Source organism: Dermacentor andersoni, unplaced genomic scaffold (assembly GCF_023375885.2).
Source record: "Dermacentor andersoni unplaced genomic scaffold, qqDerAnde1_hic_scaffold ctg00000039.1, whole genome shotgun sequence".
In the NCBI taxonomy this organism is placed as follows: domain Eukaryota; kingdom Metazoa; phylum Arthropoda; class Arachnida; order Ixodida; family Ixodidae; genus Dermacentor; species Dermacentor andersoni.
Window position 1 is genome coordinate 1,366,116 of NW_027314752.1, and position 22,504 is coordinate 1,388,619.

Consider the following 22,504-nt stretch of genomic DNA (forward strand, 5'->3'; position numbering starts at 1 on the left):
GCTCGCCCACCCCAATCCTCCCAAAACATGACAGCTTCTCTGTGCTCACAGCACTGAGTGTGCAGCAACGTCCCCCCTTATCGCCATTCCATTCTCCATAAGCCTAAATGAGCCCTTATGTTAAGGCTGTGTGTAAGGAGATCACTGGGAAAAGGAAGGGTGGGGTTCTGCAGCACTATGTAAAAGCTGGTGGAGCATCGCCAAAGCCAAAAGTTCTGAGAACCCCTATCTTGTGTGAGTGTGCACGGTTCTATCAAAGAAAGGTCACTATGCAAGCGTAAATTCTAATGAAATCTGAAGCGATCTATGAAGGCTTCAATGTGTTGCTTATAGTGAAAAGAGCCTTGATATGACAAAAATGGTGTATACATAGAATAAAATTTGGTATTGCCATTTTGCTTCAATGCACTCGTACAAAGAAGGATCACTCATGGCAGAATGACAACATTCCAACAATACAAATAAGTAGGTTCATACACGAGTACATCTACAATGCTTATGTTCTAAACATTTCAGAAATGTAGCTTAGCTCCAACTAAACAAGGCATCCACAAATTGGTTCACCTTACCACAGAGAATTTCCCACAATTCAGGGCACAAACTAAGAAAAACAATGTGCAATTACCTTTTGTTGTGCACATGTAAACCACTTTTCATGCACAAGGATGTTTAATTAGGCAACGATTTACTTGGAGAACAACACGTCCTAGTGAGGTGTGCAACATTCAAAATTTCTCGCTGAGTATTTTACTGTACACAGGAATCTTTTGTACGCATAGTGAATAAACAAATGCTTCATTGATGAGCAGTTACATCATGGAATATCACATGGCTCTGGCCACTGAAATGTGTGCTCCAAACTGATTACCAAAAATGTCTCCGCAACATTCAGCACCCGTGCATAGCCTTGGCTATATCATAACATAGCTAAACAACTTGTTAATTTGTATTACAATATATTTATTTCCACACTGTGTACCAACATAACTGGCAGGATACCTGACTTTGGTATTGTGGTGTTGCCAGTGTCATGTGTCACGTCATATCAGTGTTTTCAAATTGTTTCATGGCATTCTTAAAACACAATGGAGCAGCTTTTCACATTATACTGGTACATGCTATGAATTACATCGGCAGCTCAACATATCTGAGCATATAGTAACACTTGTGTAACAGAATGTTATGTAGCATACTGCACACGCATGCATGTTCCTAATTCACATTTGGCTTAATACATTGACACCTACATCGCATGACGGTGTCGATAGACAATTGCTATCCGAGTTCCCAAGTTACAAATAAGCAAGCTTTGAAAGAAGACCCAGCACTGATATGCCCACATGTTGGTGCAGGTGCCTCTTTATGTGGATGTAACGTGCCACAGTCTGAAGGCATATGTGCCACCAAAATGGCTGAGTGGATGTGGAAGTAATCCTTAGGAGTGCAACTTGCAGAACAAAAAGAAAAAAGCCTCAAATATGTTTATTTATTACATGCAGGTACATTGTTGCCCTATACAGAAGAATTTCTTGCATACTGAATGGAATACAAATCAAATAGTGCCACAATTGAAACGAATGTAGAATATGTTTGAAAGTGTTTTTGATGAATGCACAGCTATTGTCAAAATATGGGTAAAAATATGTACATATCTTCGTGCTCCTCTACTATGCACTCACATTTTATGCCTATACTAAACCCATGGGGGTGACATTTGTCATACTTTTGCTTCACTTTGAGGTTTATTAGTGCAGAGGTAATGTTATAAGTGTTCGAGGACTTTTAATAAATAGTTGTATTGACAAAGCGCCTATTTTAACGTATCAAATATTTGCACGCCCTTAATCGAAACAGTGAACCCTGGTATTTATTATCTTAAAAGCATGTCCTGTGCACAATTTTGTCGGTGAGGAAATTCCTGATGAGAGACTAGCAGAACTGTAGTTCAGAAAGCATCTTTTTCAAATTTCAAAAAACAGGATTGGCCCAATTTCTTGGTTTCTGCACACAATGTATTACACAGTGCAGGTTTATATACAAGCCCAATTCAATGTGTAAAGTTTCTACAAATATTTCCACAAATATATGTCACACAAGTGCTTATAGAAATGCTGGTACATTAGTTGAAATAAAATGTAAGAATGAATTAAGCATGGTGGACTTGACATTCGACTCAAACATTAGATTACTCATCTATGTTACTTATAACAGGTTCCTTCTGTGTTAATAATGAAGTTCCATCTGCCGTCATTCAACTTCTCTTGCAGCCCCAGATACAATAAAGTGCTAACATCCCTATATTGCGTGCTGTCAATAAACTATTGAAATATCAAGAACAGACAATGAATACTCAACAATGGCATTTATTTGGTGCTCTGGTGAAACAGACGGTAGAAAGCTTACTGAACAATCAATTCCTCAAGAAAGGACCCATTTGTAAAAAAAATAAAGGCACGAATAGAATAAGATCCAAAGAATCCACGATGAACCATGTAGACCAGAACCAAGAGGCAACAAATACATGAATTGGTTCTAAGAGAACAAGTTCATATGTACCAATGAGAATACTGAAAAAAAGAACTGAGCCTAAAGAACACATCATTCAGACATCTGTAGTGTAACAATAATGATTACAATGAACATACATAGTTTGCTGGGGCATGCAAACAGTAATTTTTGAGATACAAATGAACATCGATTACTTTTCGAATAATGAAAAGCCACAATATAACAAAGCAAATAGCTATTTTTGCCGACTTCTGTTAACCCTTTGAAGGTTTTTGCCGTACATGTATGGCGGCGGTTTTCTCTCCCGCAAGGTCTTTGCCGTACGGGTACGGTTCCAACCCTCAGGTTGAAATTTTGCGCCATAATGGCGATGTGTGCTCACTGGGAGGTGCTGTCACCTCTTAGCACTTACAAGATGCGTTTGAAATTGGTGCTACCTTCTTGTAGAGATAAACACAAGCGATTTCTAGCTTCAGCGCGTCACGCAGACTGCGGCAACACCCCTTTTGCGGTTGCGGTTTCGGTGCGTGCTAGCAATGGAAGCCCGCGAAACGTGATTTTTCTCATTGTTGGCACTCTCTTGCAGGGGTTGGGGAAGTTGATTTCAATCTTGATTGGCGCTGCTCTTAGCTTGTTGATGATCGCCGCTCACAAGGTATTCTCGCTCTCAGCGGCAACGCGCTTTCGGTTCTGCCGCGTGATCGCAACGGAGGCGCGCAAAACGTGATTTTTCTCTTTGTCGGCAGTCTCTTGCAGGGGCGGCGGAAGTTGATTTCGATCTTGATTGGCGCTGATCTTAGCTTGTTTATCACCGTCACTCACAAGGTATTCTCGATCGCTATCTGCGGCAATGCGCGTACGCGAGAGGTTGCCTCAGACCTCTGCCCAAGCCAGCCGCACGCAGAGAATATGTACTGTGTGTGCCAACACAACTCATCACTCCAAGAGGAGAACAGACACGCGCTTTAGGTGTGCAGACTGCGATAAGGCACTGTGCATAGACACATGTTTCAAGGAGTACCACACTCTGAAATACTATTGAACATCTTGCAGTTCAGAGTGATGCCGACAACAAAATACTGTTCATAATTTTTTTTTTACTATTTATGCCAGACTTATACCTTCTGTAGATTCAAGATCCGCAATAAAGTAATCTGACCACCTGGGAAAGTCTTTTCCAAAATAATTCCACCCTCAAAGGGTTAGTTAAGGTTTAACTGTATTTTGTTTTCTTTCTCAGCTATGACGACATTATGTGGGTCAGTTCTCATAAATCCTTTTGCTCTGTGTTCGATAACGTGTTGAGAAAAGATGAAGAAAAAATATGGCGACCCCGCAAAAGTGCTTCAGGGACCCTTTAAGAGCAAGCTTAGGCTTGGGGGCCCCATTCTAAATGCGTGGGAAGGGAGAAATCATTTTTCTTGACAACTACAGCACCAGACCACATGAGGTTTGCTGCATATAAAGGAAATAGAATCTAGTGATTGTTGGTAGTGAATTTTTTATTTAGGCCATCAGTCTTTTAATAACAATTTTGAAAAGCACGAATTTTCAGAAAACGAAACTATCAAGTTTACATCTAACTCGGCAATGAAAAATATCACAATTCTGTAAAATGCTACAAGTAGGACATCTATAAAGTGGACAAATTGACGTATTATACAAGGCGTTAAAATATGCGACTAATAGTGAGTCTGGTAGCGGCATGGCGAACAGCTGTCTGAACTTTGCCCGCTTTATCTTGCAGATCTCTGCTTGCGTCGGCCGCCACTATCCGGAGGACTATGCTTTTTCCATTTGTCGATTGCGTGGCATTCCGGTACGTGTGAACTTGGATTCCACCTTCAACAGCACGTGTGATTTCGTATCACACGAGAACCTGCTTATTGACGACGACGAACTTCATCGGTGGTGGTCAAACAGTGGATGGCGGACTACTGATGAACGCTCATGTGGTCACAGGACGATATAAAGCGAGACGCGCGGCTTCTGCTCTTCAGTGGGTTTGGTAGCAGCATGGAGAACGGCTGTCTCAACGTTGATTGCTTCATCTTGCATGTAAGCAATAGACACCATGTGCATTGCTTCAGAAGTGACGATCGTTGTTTGCTGCTGCTGCTGGACCCTGAGTGCCTTTTGTGTACCTTTTCTTGTTTGTTGCATTCCTTGAGAATATTGCTAATTATGTCGGGTGATGTAAAGTCAAACCCTGGCCCAGACACAAAATCTGACCATATGCTCACGGAACTGCTAGAAGGGCAAACACGAATAAGCCAATATTTAGTAAGTCTGACCGCTAAAATTGATGTATCTGAAGATAGGATCTCGAAGATAGAAGCGTGGGCGTCGGCCACCGCTGATGTCGACCAGCGTGTGTATACTCTAGAAGAAACAGTCGACGACCTTAGAACAACTTAATTATCTATGGTGTGCTCTCTGAAGTCTGTTCAAGTGATGAGGATCAGGAGCAGACGGTGCAACATTATGGCCGGTCACCTGTATGAATGCACTGGTGTATCTTCAGGGCATTTCTGAACGAGAATCTCTGAAGGTAGAGTGGGAACTGAAATGGCTTCTCGCCTCATGTGTTTCCTGAAGGTGCCCCAGTATGAGAAGCTCTGAGAGCATGAAGGGCACTGATATGGCTTCTCGCCTGCGTGGGTGCGCAGGTGGACTTTCAGGTTGCTCTTTCGTGAGAAGCTCTGACAGCATGAAGGGCAGTCAAATGGCTTCTCGCTTGTGTGAGTCCCCAGGTGCGCTTTCAGGTCACACTTTCGTGAGAATGCCTGGGAGCATGAAGGGCACTCAAATGGCTTCTCGCCTGAATGAGTGAGGAGGTGCTTTTTCAGGTCGCCCTTTCGTAAGAAGCCCCGAGAGCATGACGGGCACTGATATGGCTTCTCGCCTGTGTGGCTGCACAGGTGCTCTTTCAGGGAGGTTTTTCGCGAGAAGCTCTGAGAGCATGAAGGGCACTGATATGGCTTCTTGTTTGTGTGAGTCACCAGGTGCGCTTTCAGGTGATATTTTTTTGAGAAGCCCCGAGAGCATGAAGAGCACTGATATGGCTTCTCGCCTGTGTGGCTGTACAGGTGCTGTTTCAGAGAGGTCTCTTGCGAGAAGCTCTGAGAGCATGAAGGGCACTGATATGGCTTCTCGCCTGTGTGGGTGCGCAGGTGGGCATTCAGGTTGCCCTTTCGGGAAAAGCTCTGACAGCATGAAGGGCAGTGAAATGGCTTCTCGCCTGAGTGAGTGAGGAGGTGCATTTTCAGGTCGCCCTTTCGTGAGAAGCCCCGTGAGCATGAAGGGCACTGATATGGCTTCTCGCCTGTGTGGCTGTACAGGTGCTGTTTCAGGGAAGTCTTTAGCGAGAAGCTCTGAGAGCATGAAGGGCACTGATATGGCTTCTCGCCTGTGTGGGTGCGCAGGTGGGCATTCAGGTTGCCCTTTCGGGAAAAGCTCTGACAGCATGAAGGGCAGTGAAATGGCTTCTCGCCTGAGTGAGTGAGGAGGTGCATTTTCAGGTCGCCCTTTCGTGAGAAGCCCCGTGAGCATGAAGGGCACTGATATGGCTTCTCGCCTGTGTGGCTGTACAGGTGCTGTTTCAGGGAAGTCTTTAGCGAGAAGCTCTGAGAGCATGAAGGGCACTGATATGGCTTCTCACCTGTGTGGGTGTGCAGGTGGGCTTTCAGGTAAAACTTGCGCGAGAAGCGTTGAGAGCATGAAGGGCATTCATATGGCTTCTCACCTGTGTGGGTGAGCAGGTGGGTTTTCAGGTTGGACTTTTGAGAAAAGCTCCGAGGGCACAAAAGGCAATGAAACGGCTTCTCGCCCGTATGGATGCGCAAGTGCTCTTTCAGGTGAGCCTTATCCGAGAAGCTCTGAAAGCATGAAGTGCACTGAAATGGCGTCTTGATTGTGTGGGTGAGCAGGTGGGTTTTCAGTCTCTGCTTCTGTGGAAACCTCTGAGGGCATAAAGGGCAATGAAACAGTTTCTCGCCAGTATGGTCGCTGGCATGTTCTTCCAGAAGAAATAGTTCATCAGTCTCATAGTCACATAGCTGACATTGGTGGAAGCATCCTTGCTTTGAGTTGTCACATTTGGCAGTTGATGCAGAAATTAAAGGCCTCGATGCTGCACAAAGAAAAAAAAAGTAAATAAGAGTTGTTAAGAAATGACAAAAAAGAACACAGAGGCTAAATTTAATGACAAGCAATCGTTTTCATTTGATTTGGGAGATCTTCAGGGTGATTTCAAGTACGATGAAACAAAGAACTCGTAACGGTTATTTTTATTTACTCAGTAGCCACCACAAGATCACCTATTTATAATTTGCACCATACCGACTCTGCGTTAGGAAGATTCGGTGTCACTACAAAATCAAATGCCTTTGTGAATAAATAAAGCTACTCCGCCGCCCCTACCTTTTGAACCTGTCACATCGCAAGACAGAGAAATTAGGAGGTACAAACTGGCACAACAAATTTGTTTTATACCAGACTTCATCAGTGAGTTTCCTCTTGATCATGCACTGAACTTTGGCAACATTATCTTAAGTCGTGATTTGAAGGAGCCGGCTAGGAAATGCTGCAGTTTCTCCCATATAACCTGCCAACCCGCATCCTATTTCAGAACAGCCCACAAAGAAAAAAAATAATATGCGCGTATAACCCATGAAAATAACTGCATACACAACCTCCAGATGTGTACAAAACAGCATCCATTATGGGATTAACTACTTGTCCATGTCGTATCTTAAGCCAATGACTGCTTTACTGTTTCCCAAGATGGGAGCTGGGCCGTTATCGGCCCAGCTCCCATCGTAAGTGGCCACTATTGCAAATGGCCACTATCGTTGCCGCTTGCGATTTGTTGCGTGCCCACGAGTGCAGACGAGATGAATCGAAAGGCGCCTTTTTTGTTGTTGTTGGCCACAACATTTATAAAGCCTACAAATTATAAAGCTAATGCAAGTTTGATTGTAGCTTTTTTTTTTCATGGAAGTGCGGAAAGTGATGAAAGGAATGAAATGGGGCATCAGCTTAAAAATGTTCGGTGCATGCAGACTGCTTGGTATGTCTTGGAAGAGTCGTTCGCGTAGCATTCGACAGATGGTAAGCGCGATCATCATTAGGTAGACTTGTCACACGACATATCGCTGCAGCAAGTTCGGGGTGCGATCATTACAAGAAAAAGAAAAAAAATCTAATTTTGACGACAAAATTCAGGGGTATGATCATTACGCGAGTGCAATCATTATGCAAGTAAATGCCATACCAGCCGGAAAAACGTAACTGTCAGAAAGGCTGAAAATTGCAACAGCAGTGATAAAAACAGCTGTGAATGGCTGCCAGTACAGTTATTAGACATCTCGGTGCTTGTACCTTAACTGGGGACAGAGTGTGCACATGTGTAAAACTAAAGGACACACACGATGTTCCATCAAAGTGGCCACTTTCAACTTTATTATGCTTCTCTGCAAAGCTATGCACATGGTTCATTAAAATTATTAACACTAAATTTCTCATGAAATAAGAATTAATTGCATTATACACCAAACTGATAAGCTTGAGTCACTAGTGAGCACAAGTGAAATACAAATCGCACTTCAGTGATCTTGCTATACTGCACACTATAATATCATGTATATCAAATGAAATGTCATAAAACAAGCGACTCAACTACACCTACTATGAAGCTGTATGCCTAAGTCACTAGTGAATACCATCATTGGTATCCAGCTGTAATAAAACACATTTTTGTTACCAATGCTAAAAGATAACGCTGATTCATTAGTGATTACTAGTGATGCGCTGACCACAATGTTCTATACTTTCATGCAGAATAGCGTCATGGATATCAAATGAAACGCCATCGAGACGGCAATTCAATAACTTTAATATAATAACTAGAAGATGTTAAGCTTGAGTCTCTAGTGATGATGAATCACTTTGTGCAATGTGACCTTTGCAGCCACCATTCGTGCACATCTTCAATGGCATAAGTGAACGTGTCAGTAAATAAGTTTAAATCATTCAACGTTCCTAATTTATATCACACAGTCATTATTGATCACTATTTATAAGCTCCGTTCGGTGTCCTACTTGTATGCGTCGCAGCGTCATGGATATCAAACAAAAAACTCTTTTAAACATCGATTCAGTTGTGATAACTAGGAGACGCAGAAATGTAGTCACTAGCGATCACGGATCACGTATTTCTTTGACAGTGGCAGACATCCTTTGTGCAAGTCATCATTGCTATCTATCAAAACGTCATTATATCAGGACTTTTTTCTGCTACCATTGGTAACTGATAATGCAGACTGATTAGTCATCACTAGTGATAAGCTCCATTCTGTGTTTTTGTACTTTTACACAGCATAAAGTCATGAATATCAAATTAAAGATGAGTTAAATGATTATTCAAGTTCATTCCCTAGGAGATGTCACTTTGTCACTAGTAATCATAAACCACTTTTTTTGGTATGACAGCGGTAGCCATCGATCGTATACATAGTCATCGATATCTATCAAAATGGCATTGAATAAGCATTTCTGCTACCACTGCTACCTGATAATGAAGAATGTTTAGTGACCACTAGTGATAAGCTCAGTTCAGCATTCTATTACTATTATAGAGCACAATGTCAACGAGGTCAAATGATAAGTAATTGGAACGGCGATACAATATTAATAATTAGGTGCTAAGAATTAGTCACTGCTTATCTCAAATCAGTTTGTTTGGTAAGACAGCGGTAGCAATCATTTATTCATTTTGCCACACGTATGGGCGTGTTTCTTCAAATACTTCTCTTTATTTAAGATTGCAGATGTGGTCGAAACAGTGGTGCTCACTAGTGATTAAGTCTACTTTGATTTTCTCAACTATTTGCAAATCACAGCTTCAAGGACATAAAGTGAAAGGCCATTTAACAAGCGATTGAATTACGAGAATTATGAACAGTGTAGTTTGAGCCAGTAGTAAATATCAATAACCTTCTTACTGTGATAGCATTTACCTGTACATACTACTGTTGAGTAGAACAAACTGTCAATATAGCAGCGGTTAGCTGAAGAATATAAAGAATGTCAGCTAATCACTAGCAACAAGCATTGATTTCCTACAGTTATGTGTTGTCGGCATTTACAATTCTTCACGGCAAGGGTGTCAAATAAACAGTCGTTAACAGGGTTATTAAATTATGTTGTGTAACATCTCATATGCTTAAGTCCGTAGAGATGACCAGCGAACACAACATTGATGGTGCTCTGCAGTGCAGACAGCAGCTGTGATGCGTACAGGACGATTTCGCAAGTCCCGTATATTATGAGAACGGTGACCAATTTGACCATTTCGATGATAAATTTCTTGAAACGGCATATGGTGTGAAGCATTAAAAAGATGAGAACAAAGGATGAAATGCCCAACAGGTGTGTAAGGAATGAAGCGACTGCGTGACCGTTGGTTCCGATTGCTCGGTGCGACTGCTATAATGGAACCCCATTTTGCCTGGCCTGTGGTTATGCCACACTTCTTCTGTTCACAACATGCTGGTACGTGCCAGGAAATGGATGAGTCGGTCGATTATGACAGTGCTCCTTCTATTTGATGTTGTTCAGTTAGCCGTGGATGAGGAAGTCATTGGCATTGTCCAGATTTTATTGGTGGCTCCTTTAAGCACATTGCCCTTAAGAAGTTCTCTCTTTGCCACTTTCCGAGACTGCAACAATCTGACACACTCGCTGCAGCGACGACTGCAGTTGCTACTGGCATCCCACCAGGCTAGAAGGGAGGCCCAGGAATCCCGTAACAGTGTCCGAGCAATCGCAGACTCGTCAGAGGGGTTTGTTTCCTTTTCTTTTTGGACCAGTTCATCAATAGACGGTTGTCCATGTCATTCTTGTTCTCGACTTAGGCGCCAGGAAGGTGTCCACTAAAACACCAGCGTGACGATCTGCTGTACATCATGACAGTGCCGCAGCACTTTCGTTCGAACGTGACTTAAGGGGGAAACGTGGGTCCTAAAACTCTTTTCTTATTTTTGGGTGAATCTTTAACAAACTCCACTGTCTGGGGTAATTTTTCATGCTGATTTCAGATCTGTAATTAGATTTTTGATAGCTTTAGCAGTTCATAAAATATTGAGGTCAGAATTCAAATTAATTTCAAACTCGTTAGGGGGCTTTTCGGTGATTCCTTCTTGCGTAACCAAAAACTAAATGCATGACACCATTGCTAAAAACCTACTGTAGGGGGTGATGCTATTTTTATTCATTTGGAAGCATTTTACAGACAAGAAAACAATTTTGCATTTATTATGAACATTTTTTTCTAATTAGCAGTGAGTACTATACCTGAATGTAATTTTCATGACGGTGCAAGAGTAATCAAAATAGCATCACCCCCAAGATCATTTTAACACGAATAAAATGTTACCACCCTTGTCATTTTTGGCCAAGAACAACCCAGAAAATACACCAGTAAGGCTGAGTACGGTGTGCAAAAACATCGAACTGAAATAAACGCATTTGAAGTTTCAAACAAATGTTGCTTTCGCTGAAGTGAATCTACAGAAATACAAATGGCACCGTTTTGAAGCTCTATGTTTTGTTAGAACGGCCATACTGAATGTGTGACTGCACACTCTCAAAATAATAGCACACTGGCCAATGAACTAGCACAAGAAACTTTATTAGCCACCATTCTCTACAAAGACCATGGTGCCTGGGTTTCAAACCGAGGTGCAGAACTCTGTGTGGGCATGAATATAGTTCCAGTGTTGTACCTGCAGGCTGCCTGATTGATAGCAGTCTCGAAAACAATTAGTGAGGCATTTTTTTCATTTTGTAGAATTGACCATGTTGAGAATTGGTAGCGACCGTCGCGCATTTCTTGCAACCGTGGTTGGGGGCCCGGCGACTCGCCAAGAGGGAGCCGGCGAACGGACGAGGGGGCGCCCCGCTGGGCTGGTGTCTCGACCGGCGCCTCGACCCGCAACCTGATCCGTTCCCCGTGTTTTCGGCGGACCGCCTGCTGGGCGCGAATGGCCGGCGCTTCCGAGAAGGACGAAGGCGTCGGTGCGGCCAACGGACAATTCGTATTTTGTATTTTCTTTTGTATTCCTTTTCTAGTCACTGCGATGTCTTTTGTAAAATAAACGTTGAGTCTTGAAGCGAACCCCGACGAGTGAGAACCGTTCCTTCGAGGCTCCTGTGTGTGTGGCCACTGTGTACGCCGCCGCCCGAAAGAGTCTCACGCAGCAGTTTTTTTTGTAGTTGCACTCGCGAAGTGATCTCCACAGTGCGTTGGTCGTAGCCTTTAATTATTCTACATTTTCTGGTGCCGAAACCTGGGAGTGCTACATCTGGAATAACTTCGCCTGCTGCATCATGGAGCGACTACAAAGGAAGCAAGCGGCCCTGCGACAAGCCACTGACACTACCATCGCAGCGGCCAGCACCTTACTTCAAGCGACAGAAGCACCAACCGGTGAGCTTGAAGAACATTTGGACATCCTTCTTGAGCAAGCTGAAGAGCTTAAAGCAGTCAACGACGCCATAGAAAAGAAAGTTGACCTACTGGAGCTCGACACCGTATTAACAGAGTGCGCTGCGTACAATTTGAGAATTTGCACCTTGAAAACAAGGATAAAAAGGGCACTGAGAAATGGAGCTGCGAGCGAAACGAGGTCAAGTACAGCATCAGAAACAGGAAATAACTCTGACCACGTCGCACAGTCAGGTTCCGTCCAGCATGCAGTTACGACGACTCTTCAGCTACCGTCGACAACGACAAGACTTCCGAAGCTAGAGATCGCCAAATTCGACAGAAACGTGCTCTCATGGCACAGATTCTGGAATCGGTTCGAGTCTACCATCCATAAGAATCCAGCTCTACATCCCATTGACAAGTTTCAGTACTTGACGAGCTATCTCACCGGCAAAGCAGCAGCCGCTATCGACGGGCTACCACTCAGTGACCGAAATTATGAAATTGCAGTGAAGACATTAGTTGAAAGATTCGGGAAGGACGACGTTATCATTGAAGAACATATGTCGAGATTGCTCAACATCCGACCTGTCCATAACATCCTCGACACCGAGAGGCTGCGGACCCTTTATGATGAGGTACAGACGGGGGTACAGAGTCTCGAGGCATTAGGTGTGGCGTCGAGCACTTATGGAGTGCTTTTATTGACAGTCCAACGGAAGAACATCCCGAATGAGCTTTGCCTCGGTTACTGCAGACAAAAGACAACATCTGCAGTCGCGCCAGGAGATGATCTTCAAAATTTCCTCAGTTTCCTCAAGACCGAAGTAGAAAGTCGAGAGAGGGCCAAATGTGGAACCCGTCAACAGCTGAGCACTGACAGGCTGAGTCGCCCGATCCGCAAGGATATTCCTGAAAAGAAGGCGTCCGCATCGGTTTTAACTGCCGTCATGAAAGCTGAAAGTATCACAAAGAGAAACCTTTGGGAAGGACATCCATTCTCTAATCTCTACCGGGACACTTAATCGTAAGTCCGCCATCGCGGGTCTGACCCCATTCATTGACAGCGACGGCCTATTGAGAGTTGGAGACAGGCTACAGAATAGCGCGCATAAAGAAGAGACGCGGCACCCAGTCATTTTGTCCGCTGTGCATCCATTTACACACTTATTGGTGGCCTGGGAGCATCGGCGGCTTTTACACGCTGGAGTAAGGGACACTCTGACTCAACTTCACGAAAGATATTGGATCCTGCGAGCAAGACAGGCCGTGAAAAAAATCATTCGTCGTTGTGTTCCGTGTCAAGGACAAAGCAGCCGCCTCGCGGATGAGCCGTTTGCACCGCTCCCATACGACCGTATCCGCGAATCAGAGCCATTTGAAATTACTGGAGTGGACTTCGCAGGGCCAATATTTTATACCGAGCTTGGAAATTCCTACAAGGCCTATATAGCCCTGTTCACATGTGCCACCACGCAAGCTGTGCCGGGTTGTCGAAACGTTTCCTGGAGGGGACGGCCGAGTTTGAGCATGCATTTTCTGTGTAGAATAATTAAAGGCTACGACCAACGCACTGTGGAGATCACTTCGCGAGTGCGACTACCAAAACTGCTGCGTGAGACTCTTCCGGGCGGCGGCGTACAGCGGCCGCGCACGCAGGAGCCTCGAAGGAACGATTCTCACTCGTCGGGGTTCGCTTCAAGACTGAACGTTTATTTTATAAAAGACATCGCAGTTACTAGAAAAGGAAGAGAAAAGAAAATACAAAATACGAGTTGTCCGTTGGCCGCACCAACGCCTTCGTCCTTCTCGGAAGTGCCGGCCATTCGCGCCCAGCAGGCGGTCCGCCGAAAACACGGGGCACGGATCAGGTTGCGGGTCGAGGCGCCGGTCGAGACACCAGCCCAGCGGGGCGCCCCCTCGTCCGTTCGCCGGCTCCCTCTTGGCGAGTCGCCGGGCCCCCAACCACGGTTGCAAGAAACGCGCGACGGTCGCTACCAATTCTCAACAGACCATGTTACTGAATGAAGGCTGAGTGTAAGCAGCCTTCCAAGTCATCTTCACCAAACAATGGCTTTGGAACTTAGGCTCAGAGAGCCAGTTATAGATATGCAGCTGCTAGATGCTTTCCAGAATTGTACTTTTGTATGATGCCTTGATCACTTCTGCAGCCAGATGTTGTGCCAGCCCAAGGGGCCTAGTGAACAGAGCTCATGATGAGGTTTTCATTATGAAGGGGGGGTGGGGGGGTATGATAGATATTGTTACGAGCTATTGTGACAATATGATCATAGAGTGAAGGCGCAATATGCTTGGTTGCAGGTCCGAGGTGCCGACGCGCGAAATGCCTTGCCACAGATACAAGGAGTCGAGGCTCAGTGTGCTTAGTCGCAAAGTCCGAGGTGCAGACACGCTAAATGTCTAGCCGTGCAGTTCGAGGAGTCGACACTCGATGTTCGTGCAGTCGCGCAGTCAGAGGCACCGATGCACAAAATTATCAGGTGAGGGTCCGAGAAGTCCGCGCGCGATGTGCATGATCGCCAAGTCGGAGACTCCCTATGCGCGAAATGTTTAGCCGCGTGTCCGAGGATTGCGTGTGCTATGTGCTTCGTCATGAATTCCAAAACGCCAAGTGCTGAAAGGCTTAGTTGCATGTTCGAGGATTCCACACATGAATCTATGTCGCGAAGTCCGCGCCGCGAATGCTCGGAATGCTTAGCCGCGAGTCAGAAACGTCCACAAGCGTAGGAATCGGCCACTCTACTGCAATGTCCGCGTAGAGCCCATTCTGACACGTTGAGTTACGGCGAGTGGAGATGTTCAGACTCGCGAGGTGCAAAGAGCCGAGCAGACGACGCGAGCGCCAGACCAATGGCTAACCGTGCTGGAGTCACGTAGCGGGCGCGGCCAATCACAGACTCCGGCGTGACCTTCAATCATTTGCTTTTTGTGCGCTTGTTACTATAAGGAGGACATCGCTGAAGCGGCAAATTCGAAGACGGAGAAATGCGCTTTCCAACGATACCAAGATGGCAGCGCTCGGGCGTGCCGTTCCGGAGATATTGTGGCGTGAAAAACGCTGTTCTTTCTTGATTTCCGCGAAATTTTACGCCACCTTGGCTGATAAAACAATTTTTTTTAGAGCACTTCAATTTGGTTTACATGGATGATATTTTGGAGTCGGATAGAAAAAGAGTTAAAAAAACTGAAAATGTGATTTTCAAAAAATATTTTTTTTTTGCAATTTTTCGGGATGTAAAACCCACGTCCCCCCTTAAGATGTCTAACAATGAGTCATTGGGCGCATTTGGCGGTAGCGGACTCTGCGGTGTAGTTAGTGGAAAATAGCTCGGCCGGTCGATGACGGTGAGCCATTGGTCAAGAAATCGGTGCGGTCGCATAAGACCAGGTCAGGGTTACGAGGTCCTTGATGGAGTAGTATTGCTCACGTGGGTCTGTTCAAAACTGGGGTGGCTGCTAGCAGCGATCGTTTTCACTGGTAACGTAGTCATTTCTGCGATGGTGTTTGTAGCAGCTTGTGTCCTTTTTGTGGTTGTGCATGGTCTATAGAAAGCCTTGACTCTGTTGTTGACATGGTGTACCCATGCTTGTGGTTCCGAACACTGCTTCACCAGTTTGTGCTTGCGAACACCGTTTCGCCAGTGTTGATCGATCTCCTCGCTGCGGTGGCGGTGGTGGGAGGATCAAATGTGGTAGCAATTTTCTCACTTGTATTTCTGATGGCCACGGGACAGGCTCCGAATCTGCCACACCGTTCGTACAATGTAAGGCGAGTGGGCAGGTGTGTAGGAATCATGGGCTAACTTGAGTTGTACCATTTGGCTGGTCGCTGACATCTGTTCCCCACATGTTGCATGATGTGGGGCTTGAGGTGCCTTCTTGTGCCTCTTCCTCCAGCTCCTGCACTGTGTTTAGCTTGATTTGCAGGAACCGCCATCATAACCGCAAGATTGCTGACACAGCTAGCGCACCGAAGCTAATTTTCTGTGCAAACTGTGCTTCTCCCTCCCAAGGTCAAATTAGCATGCGAGCTTGTGTCACAAAGATGCGCCCCAATTGGCCTCCCTAGTGGCGGTCCCCGGGAACCGTCTCCGCCTGAGCTCTCTTCCGCTGAGTGCTTCACTGCCACGGAAGATGCTCACAGGCCCGCAACGAGGTAGTTACAAGGACCTTTGCTCCCGCAATTTCACGCTTGGTTTTCACGCTTGGTGGACCGCTTCCCAGTTTGCCCTACCGCAGGGGCCGCACATACTCGATCAGTCTTGGGGTGAGCCTTTGCCCATAAGCGCAGTGACTGTCACACTGTGCTATATCTTGGCTGAATAAACCCATGCTTGTTGGCAATCTGACTCTGGAGCCCTGTCTGCGCCGTATCAGAGTCGATGAACCCTGCCCAAGCGCCTTTGTGCGTTGCGGGGTGGAGGAGCGTCGTGCCCTTCCCAGACCGTCGTTCGTACAGTGAGCCTCGTGCAAACCCACTTCCACATAACTACCACCCAACCCTGTTTCAGCAAGTCATAAATGCAGGCCCCCTTACGACCGTCATTCCTGCTTGATCGGCTTGCCATGTGCTTAATGTCCATCGACGCGGATAACACCTACAGCATGAGGTACGTACCCTCTGCTTTCAGCCAGCAGGAGCAATCCCTTCTTTGGACAGCCCTTTTGTCACTTCTAGCACCTGGATGTGTACCCCCTAGTCCTTGCCAGGCCACTTTCTGGTTTCCTCAACTCTTTGAGGTGCATGTGGAGCAGGTGCTTACTAGCCCCTCCAACCTGCTGTTCCCGTTCGCTGGCACCTTTTCGTCCCGAGCGCAGTTGAGTGCCCCATGTGCCGCATCGGAGCCACCCTGCTTGAGTGCTCGCACTAACTCGCTCACTGGTCCCTCTTTGTCTCGAGCGCCTTTCTCGGACGAATTTGCCGTGGACCAGACAGAGTCGCGCGTCACTATGAGCGATATTACAGTAGTGTGATGCATGTAGGCGCACTTGTGAGAGGCAGTCATTGACTGATTTTTCAGACTCCAAAAATTCAGACATGCTCGATTATTCGGTCTGCTTCGCAGCACCGCGATTCTCCCCATCCACCATAATGTATAACAACTGCCAAAAGTTCGGACACCTTGCAACCCCTGGTCTGATTTTTCGGACACTCCTTGAGCCAACTCGATCGAGAGCCCCACGCACCGACTCTGACCGGTGCATGGTTCGACTTGCTGAATGCCATTTTTATTTTGAATGGAGCCTCCTTGCTGCCCCACAATGTGGCGCTACTGCAAGTCCCCGCTCATCGTCATCGTTTCTGCCTGGTTTGATAGAGCGGCTACAGCAGTTCCGGTCTCAGCTTAGTAAGCCATGTCAAGACAATCCAGCAGCTGATTTGTTTCTTTCTTCGTGCACGACGCTGCGAGTAGGCCAAGTTTTTCATTTGTGCGACTAGTGTCGGCGTGACAGCATGGAGGTGTTTGCTTTGTGTGCTGTGTTGAGGTTGCGGTGATCCAAAGCGGCATACAGAAAAATTGCGTCGAGTGTCTAATGGCACCGACAGTGCCCGCGCAGAATGCGCTGGGGAATGCCGGTAAGTGGGTGCCGGGAGACCTAGGATTTGTCGCCTTCCGATGTGCTCCCTACTGATGCCGAAAATGTTCTGCCGAGACCTGCACAGTGGTTGCATTGCAATTCCGAGATCCTGTCTCATTTGACAGTTTCACAGGTGCCGACACTGCTGTGCTGACATGCGCAGAACTCGACGACGGTGAGATCATTCGTCAGGTTTCTGCTGCACCGCCTGACGTTGGCTCAGAGTCGGAAGGTGATGCACCATGTGCTACGCTGCCGTTGCAGGCGGAGCGTGTACAAGCAGTGACTGTACTTTCAGCCGCCTATAGTGACCGTACGACCCTCTCCCAGATTCAGGCTTATCTGATATTGCGCGTAAACAGAACAGCGTGCAATGGCGCATTCACGATTTCTTCAAGCCTACTGCCAAGCCCAATTCAGTGCATGGAAATAAAGGATTTCTCCTTTTTTCCCTTAATCTGCTTTATCGGACATCTGTTTATTCAGACAGTTCCGCAGTGCCCGTGAGGTCCGAATAAACGGTCGACGACTGTATAAGTCAACTCTCCACCTGGGTGCGCGAAGCCTGCGAGAAGGGCAAATGGCGTTCGGTTTGAAATTTCAGCTCTTTCTGTGACACATAGCGATGTAATACTTAGCAGACACGATCGCTAGTGCGCATTGTATAGACAGCGCTTGTCAGCTCAAGATGGCCACATCTGGTGAGGGGCTCTTAACATTTTGGACCCAACCATCACTAAGTTGAAAACCCTCAATGTCCATCTGAAGTGCTACGGCTTCTGCCTTTTTGATTTAAAACATCACCAGACACCGGCACTTGCATGGTGATCATGGCTTTCAGTCACATCAGAATAGCTTCAAGTTTTGAGTGGGCACCTTGGCTGACATTCTTCTGTCAGGATCCAGAAGATTTCTCAGTGGCTTCCAAAATGTTCACCGTGTTGTTTATGTAGTCTGATATTGTCTGCTTCGAGATTTCTAATTCTTTTGCGACGTCTGATTGTGACAGGTCACTTTGCACTTTCCTGATAATGGTGGCCTTCTTTTCCATCGTCAATATGCTATGGTTTTCTCGCAACATAGCCTTTATCGAGTTAACGGTAGAAAACAAAGGCAGTGTCGGCACCTTTGTTAACAAATCGCAATAAGACGACTGAAGACAATCGGATGTTGGAGCGGCTAAGCCTAGCGTCACAGAATGCAGCTGAAGAAAACCACAATGCACATCAGGAGATACAAAGAGTACCACTGGCCATACGCGACTTACGAGTGCCGACCGCAATGGCAGCACAAAGGCTCCTGGGAGAATGCATCAAGCGGGACATATCGAGGCTGCAGCTGAAATGGTAGCTCTGAATAGGCATGCAAGATGTGCGCAACGCTGCTTTGAGACTGCGGGAAAACAAAATGACAGAGATGTTGTTTGCATTTTCGGTAGCTTTGAACTTGCGACCACGAGAAAAATTCTGAAAAATTAAACGAGGACAGCTTGAAACATGCAAAATTTTGGTCATTATAGCTATATAGAGCACGTGGCCATAATATGCGAGAGTCCTAATATTCGGGTAGCCCCAGAAAATAGGGTGTCCAAAAAATTGGTCGTTGATTGTATCATTATTATGCTGTGAAAAAGAATATATTCGAATTCCACTTTCTATTATTAAACAGGTTCTAAACCATTCTGCTAATCTTACGCTTCAACTGCATGCACCTGAATTACCAAGGAGGGGTTGCGCTTTGGTCAGTTGTCAAAAAATAACTAGCACGATTTTCCTGTGTCTGTCATGCAGTATACTGTGAAACACAATAAAGCATTCTTGTTTGTAGTTGTCAAAGTGGAGAAAGGATCATAGTTTTTGTTATTATTGTGGCAAATTTGCCACACTTGCAAACTTTGTCCAAACACGAATAAATACTGCATGGACGGCAAAAATTAACATGTCAGGGCTTTATAATTGCACTTGAAAACAATGTGATAAAATGGGCGGAAGCGCAAAGCATGATTATGGCAGTGTGCCGTTTGGTTTCTATGAATATAAAGTAAAACAGAGCAAATGTCGATTTTCACTGGAGGCTTTGTTGTGCAACGGCTACCCTGTTGACGGTGAACTTGAAGACAGTGTCAAGGAATGCTCTTGTGAGCACCGTGGACCAGTTCTCCTGATGACAGCAGATTCAATTAAATGCAGAGGCATTTGAATTGCTCACTAGTGCCTCATTTTTCATAGGGAAAAGGCTTCCCTTTTCGCATCGGCAAAAGTGGATAGCATATTGTAACAAAAGTGCTGAGGAGGAATAACTATCCACTGGCACAAACTGTTGGTACAAAAGAGGTCCCGTCGGCCACTGCAGTTTGTAAATACGGCAAAAAAAACCTGAAGCTGCTATCGACGGGAGAGCACCAAAACCAGCGTTCACCTCAAGACGTGTACAGATCGTCTGGGGCGATTGCTGGTGTGCAACTCAGGAGCCCAGTGCATGCTGCTCATTGCTTGAGGGCAGTGTTGCGCATGCGTAGAACCACTTAGTCATCGCCGATGATGTGCTGTGGGATGTCGTCACCAAAACCTGTCCCAGGATGAGAATCCTTACAGTTCCCGTGCCGTATTCAGCTCACTCAATGAATGAGCATATTGATGAAACAAGGTATGTTCTATAGTTGACTGCATTAAATAATTTTGTTTGAATTTTATTCACATCAAACCCAGAGGTCAACTTACATTCTGCATTGATTTATATTCATGGTCATACACTCATACACCGATCTATACATAGCTAAGACTCACTGGGTGTAAGGTTATCATAAAGCAATGTAACGGCTACAACAACACCAGCTCAAGACGGCTCTGCATTAGGCTCTGCAATCTAAGGGGCTTCAGTGTGCTCAGCAGAGCATTATTTTTTCATTTTGCCTCAATCAGTATACAGACAAGAATAAAAAAACTTGTTAATTTGTCATCAGCAGCAGAATGTCGCACACACTTGAGCAAGTCGTGCCCAAGCGAGGCAGGCTTGGCTATTTACTACACACACACAAGAAAGCAAACGTAAGAGAAGTGCCGGTCAATGCCCACCTGAGGTGGAACTTAACTGTTCCACAGCCTCCGTAGTCTGCACGCTCCTAGACTCGCTCCCTGGTTTCAACGAACAGCCGACAGATTTGTCAGCCAGAGGCAAGCTGTGCTGCATGCCAACCTCTACCTGACCAACGACCTTTGAAGGGGCGTGGCGTAACATTTTGGCAGTGATGCTTTCAGCTAGGCTCATCGCATTTGTGAGGCCTGCAGAAAATAGGTGGGGCAATTGCAGTCCTGTTACAGCATTAAGAGCAAGAGGTAAATACAACAGAATAAATACAGGCGCATAGCCAAGCAACACAAAATAACCCTTCCGGTTCAGTATTTTTTAAAGGGCTACAAAGGACAATCCACATTGAATACTCAAAAGCACAGCAACCTATTTTTTGTGGAAGGCTTACGACAGCAGAACCAATTTGAGACACTCGGCGAATGAGTTTAGGAGAAAATGTACGGCTATGGAGAATTGCAGTGCGAATGTTTACTGTACCCTATGCATCTACAAAACTTGTTCGAACAGTCTAAAAAAAAATGTTTGTTTTTATGTGCCAAAACCGCAATCTGATTATGAGCCACAATGTAGCGGGCAACTCCGGAAATATGAGACACTTGGGGTTCTTTAACATGCACCTAAAACATGGGTGTTTTTCGAATTTCATTCCCATCGAAATTAGGCCACCGTGGCCGGGTTTCCATCCCACAACCTCATGTGTAGCAGCCCAACACTATAGCCGCTAAGCAAGCACAGTGGCTCTTGAACCATTTCAGGGACCCGTTAGAGAGCACGAGGGTGTCAAAATCTGTAGTCTGCCATTACGGCATGCTTCATAATCTGATTGTAGTTTTTGACACATACAAACCCATACTTATATTTATCTTTAACACATCTGCCATGATATGATGTGGCATGTGAGACAATGACAATGCTCAACCTTCCTATAGGTCATGAACAGTGAGGTACAACTCCTCAAGAAATGGGTTCCTGCAGTAACGGAGGCATGACAAAACTTTATCAAAGGTGTGCAATATTAGCTAGGAAGGGTACAAGCCCTATGCTCTAGTTGGTAAGATTGCTGGCAAATTAGAGCATGAACTTGAATGAATTGAATGATGGGGTTTTACGTGCCAAAACCACTTTCTGATTATGAGGCACGCCGTAGTGGAGGACTCCGGAAATTTCGACCACCTGGGGTTCTTTAACGTGCACTTAAATCTAAGTACATGGGCGTTTTCGCATTTCGCCCCCCATCGAAATGCAGAGCGTGAACTTCTGTGAAGAAAATGTGCAGGGACCATATATGATAACTGTCAATGTAAGCGAATAGCCTAAAGGAATGAAACGGGGAACAAACAAAAGAACAAGCAAATGAGGGAACAAGGAAAAGGGAACGAATGTTTTCCTGGGAGAGCCCGACCACCAACCATTACAGACCTCCAACTAAGAACGAAAATGATCGATAAAGTCAAAGAAATTCACTTCGAAAGATTTCATTGCAGCCACACGTTCATGTCATAATGAAATGCAGAGTACACAACACTGCTAAACATAAAGCCCAGAGCAAGTGGCAAAGTTTCAATAATATACCACCATACGAACAATATACGAACAGCTGCCGATCACAACTCAGACAAACACCGAGACATCTAAGCATATCTGCAGGCTTGCAGAGCTATTTCTGATGCTGACACAATTTAAGCGATTGATTTGGCCGACTGGCATTTCCTATGTACGAGACCTAATCTATAAACACTTTCACCACCACTCACTCACAGCTTGTGGCGCAGCAACTGCATTGTACAGATAGACACAGTCTTATGACAATGAGTC

General features: G+C 45.5%; 1 protein-coding gene across 4 annotated transcripts in view; it reads right to left on the reverse strand.

The window, feature by feature from the left end:
* Window positions 1–362: 362 nt before the first annotated feature.
* The window catches only part of LOC126526502 (uncharacterized), a 121,566-nt gene continuing 99,424 nt past the window's right edge, over window positions 363–22,504 (reverse strand). For 2 of the 4 annotated variants that reach the window (XM_072285713.1, XM_055068200.2), the window contains exons 3-4: window positions 20,674–20,880; window positions 363–6,640 (exon numbers count right to left, since the gene is read on the reverse strand). In XM_072285713.1, the coding sequence (XP_072141814.1) occupies window positions 5,001–6,640; window positions 20,674–20,866 (1,833 nt within the window). In that variant the 5' untranslated portion in view covers window positions 20,867–20,880 and the 3' untranslated portion in view covers window positions 363–5,000. Of the gene's footprint in view, window positions 6,641–20,673; window positions 20,977–22,504 lie in introns of those variants that run through there. The other 2 variants (XM_072285714.1, XM_072285712.1) reach the window with 2 other exon arrangements.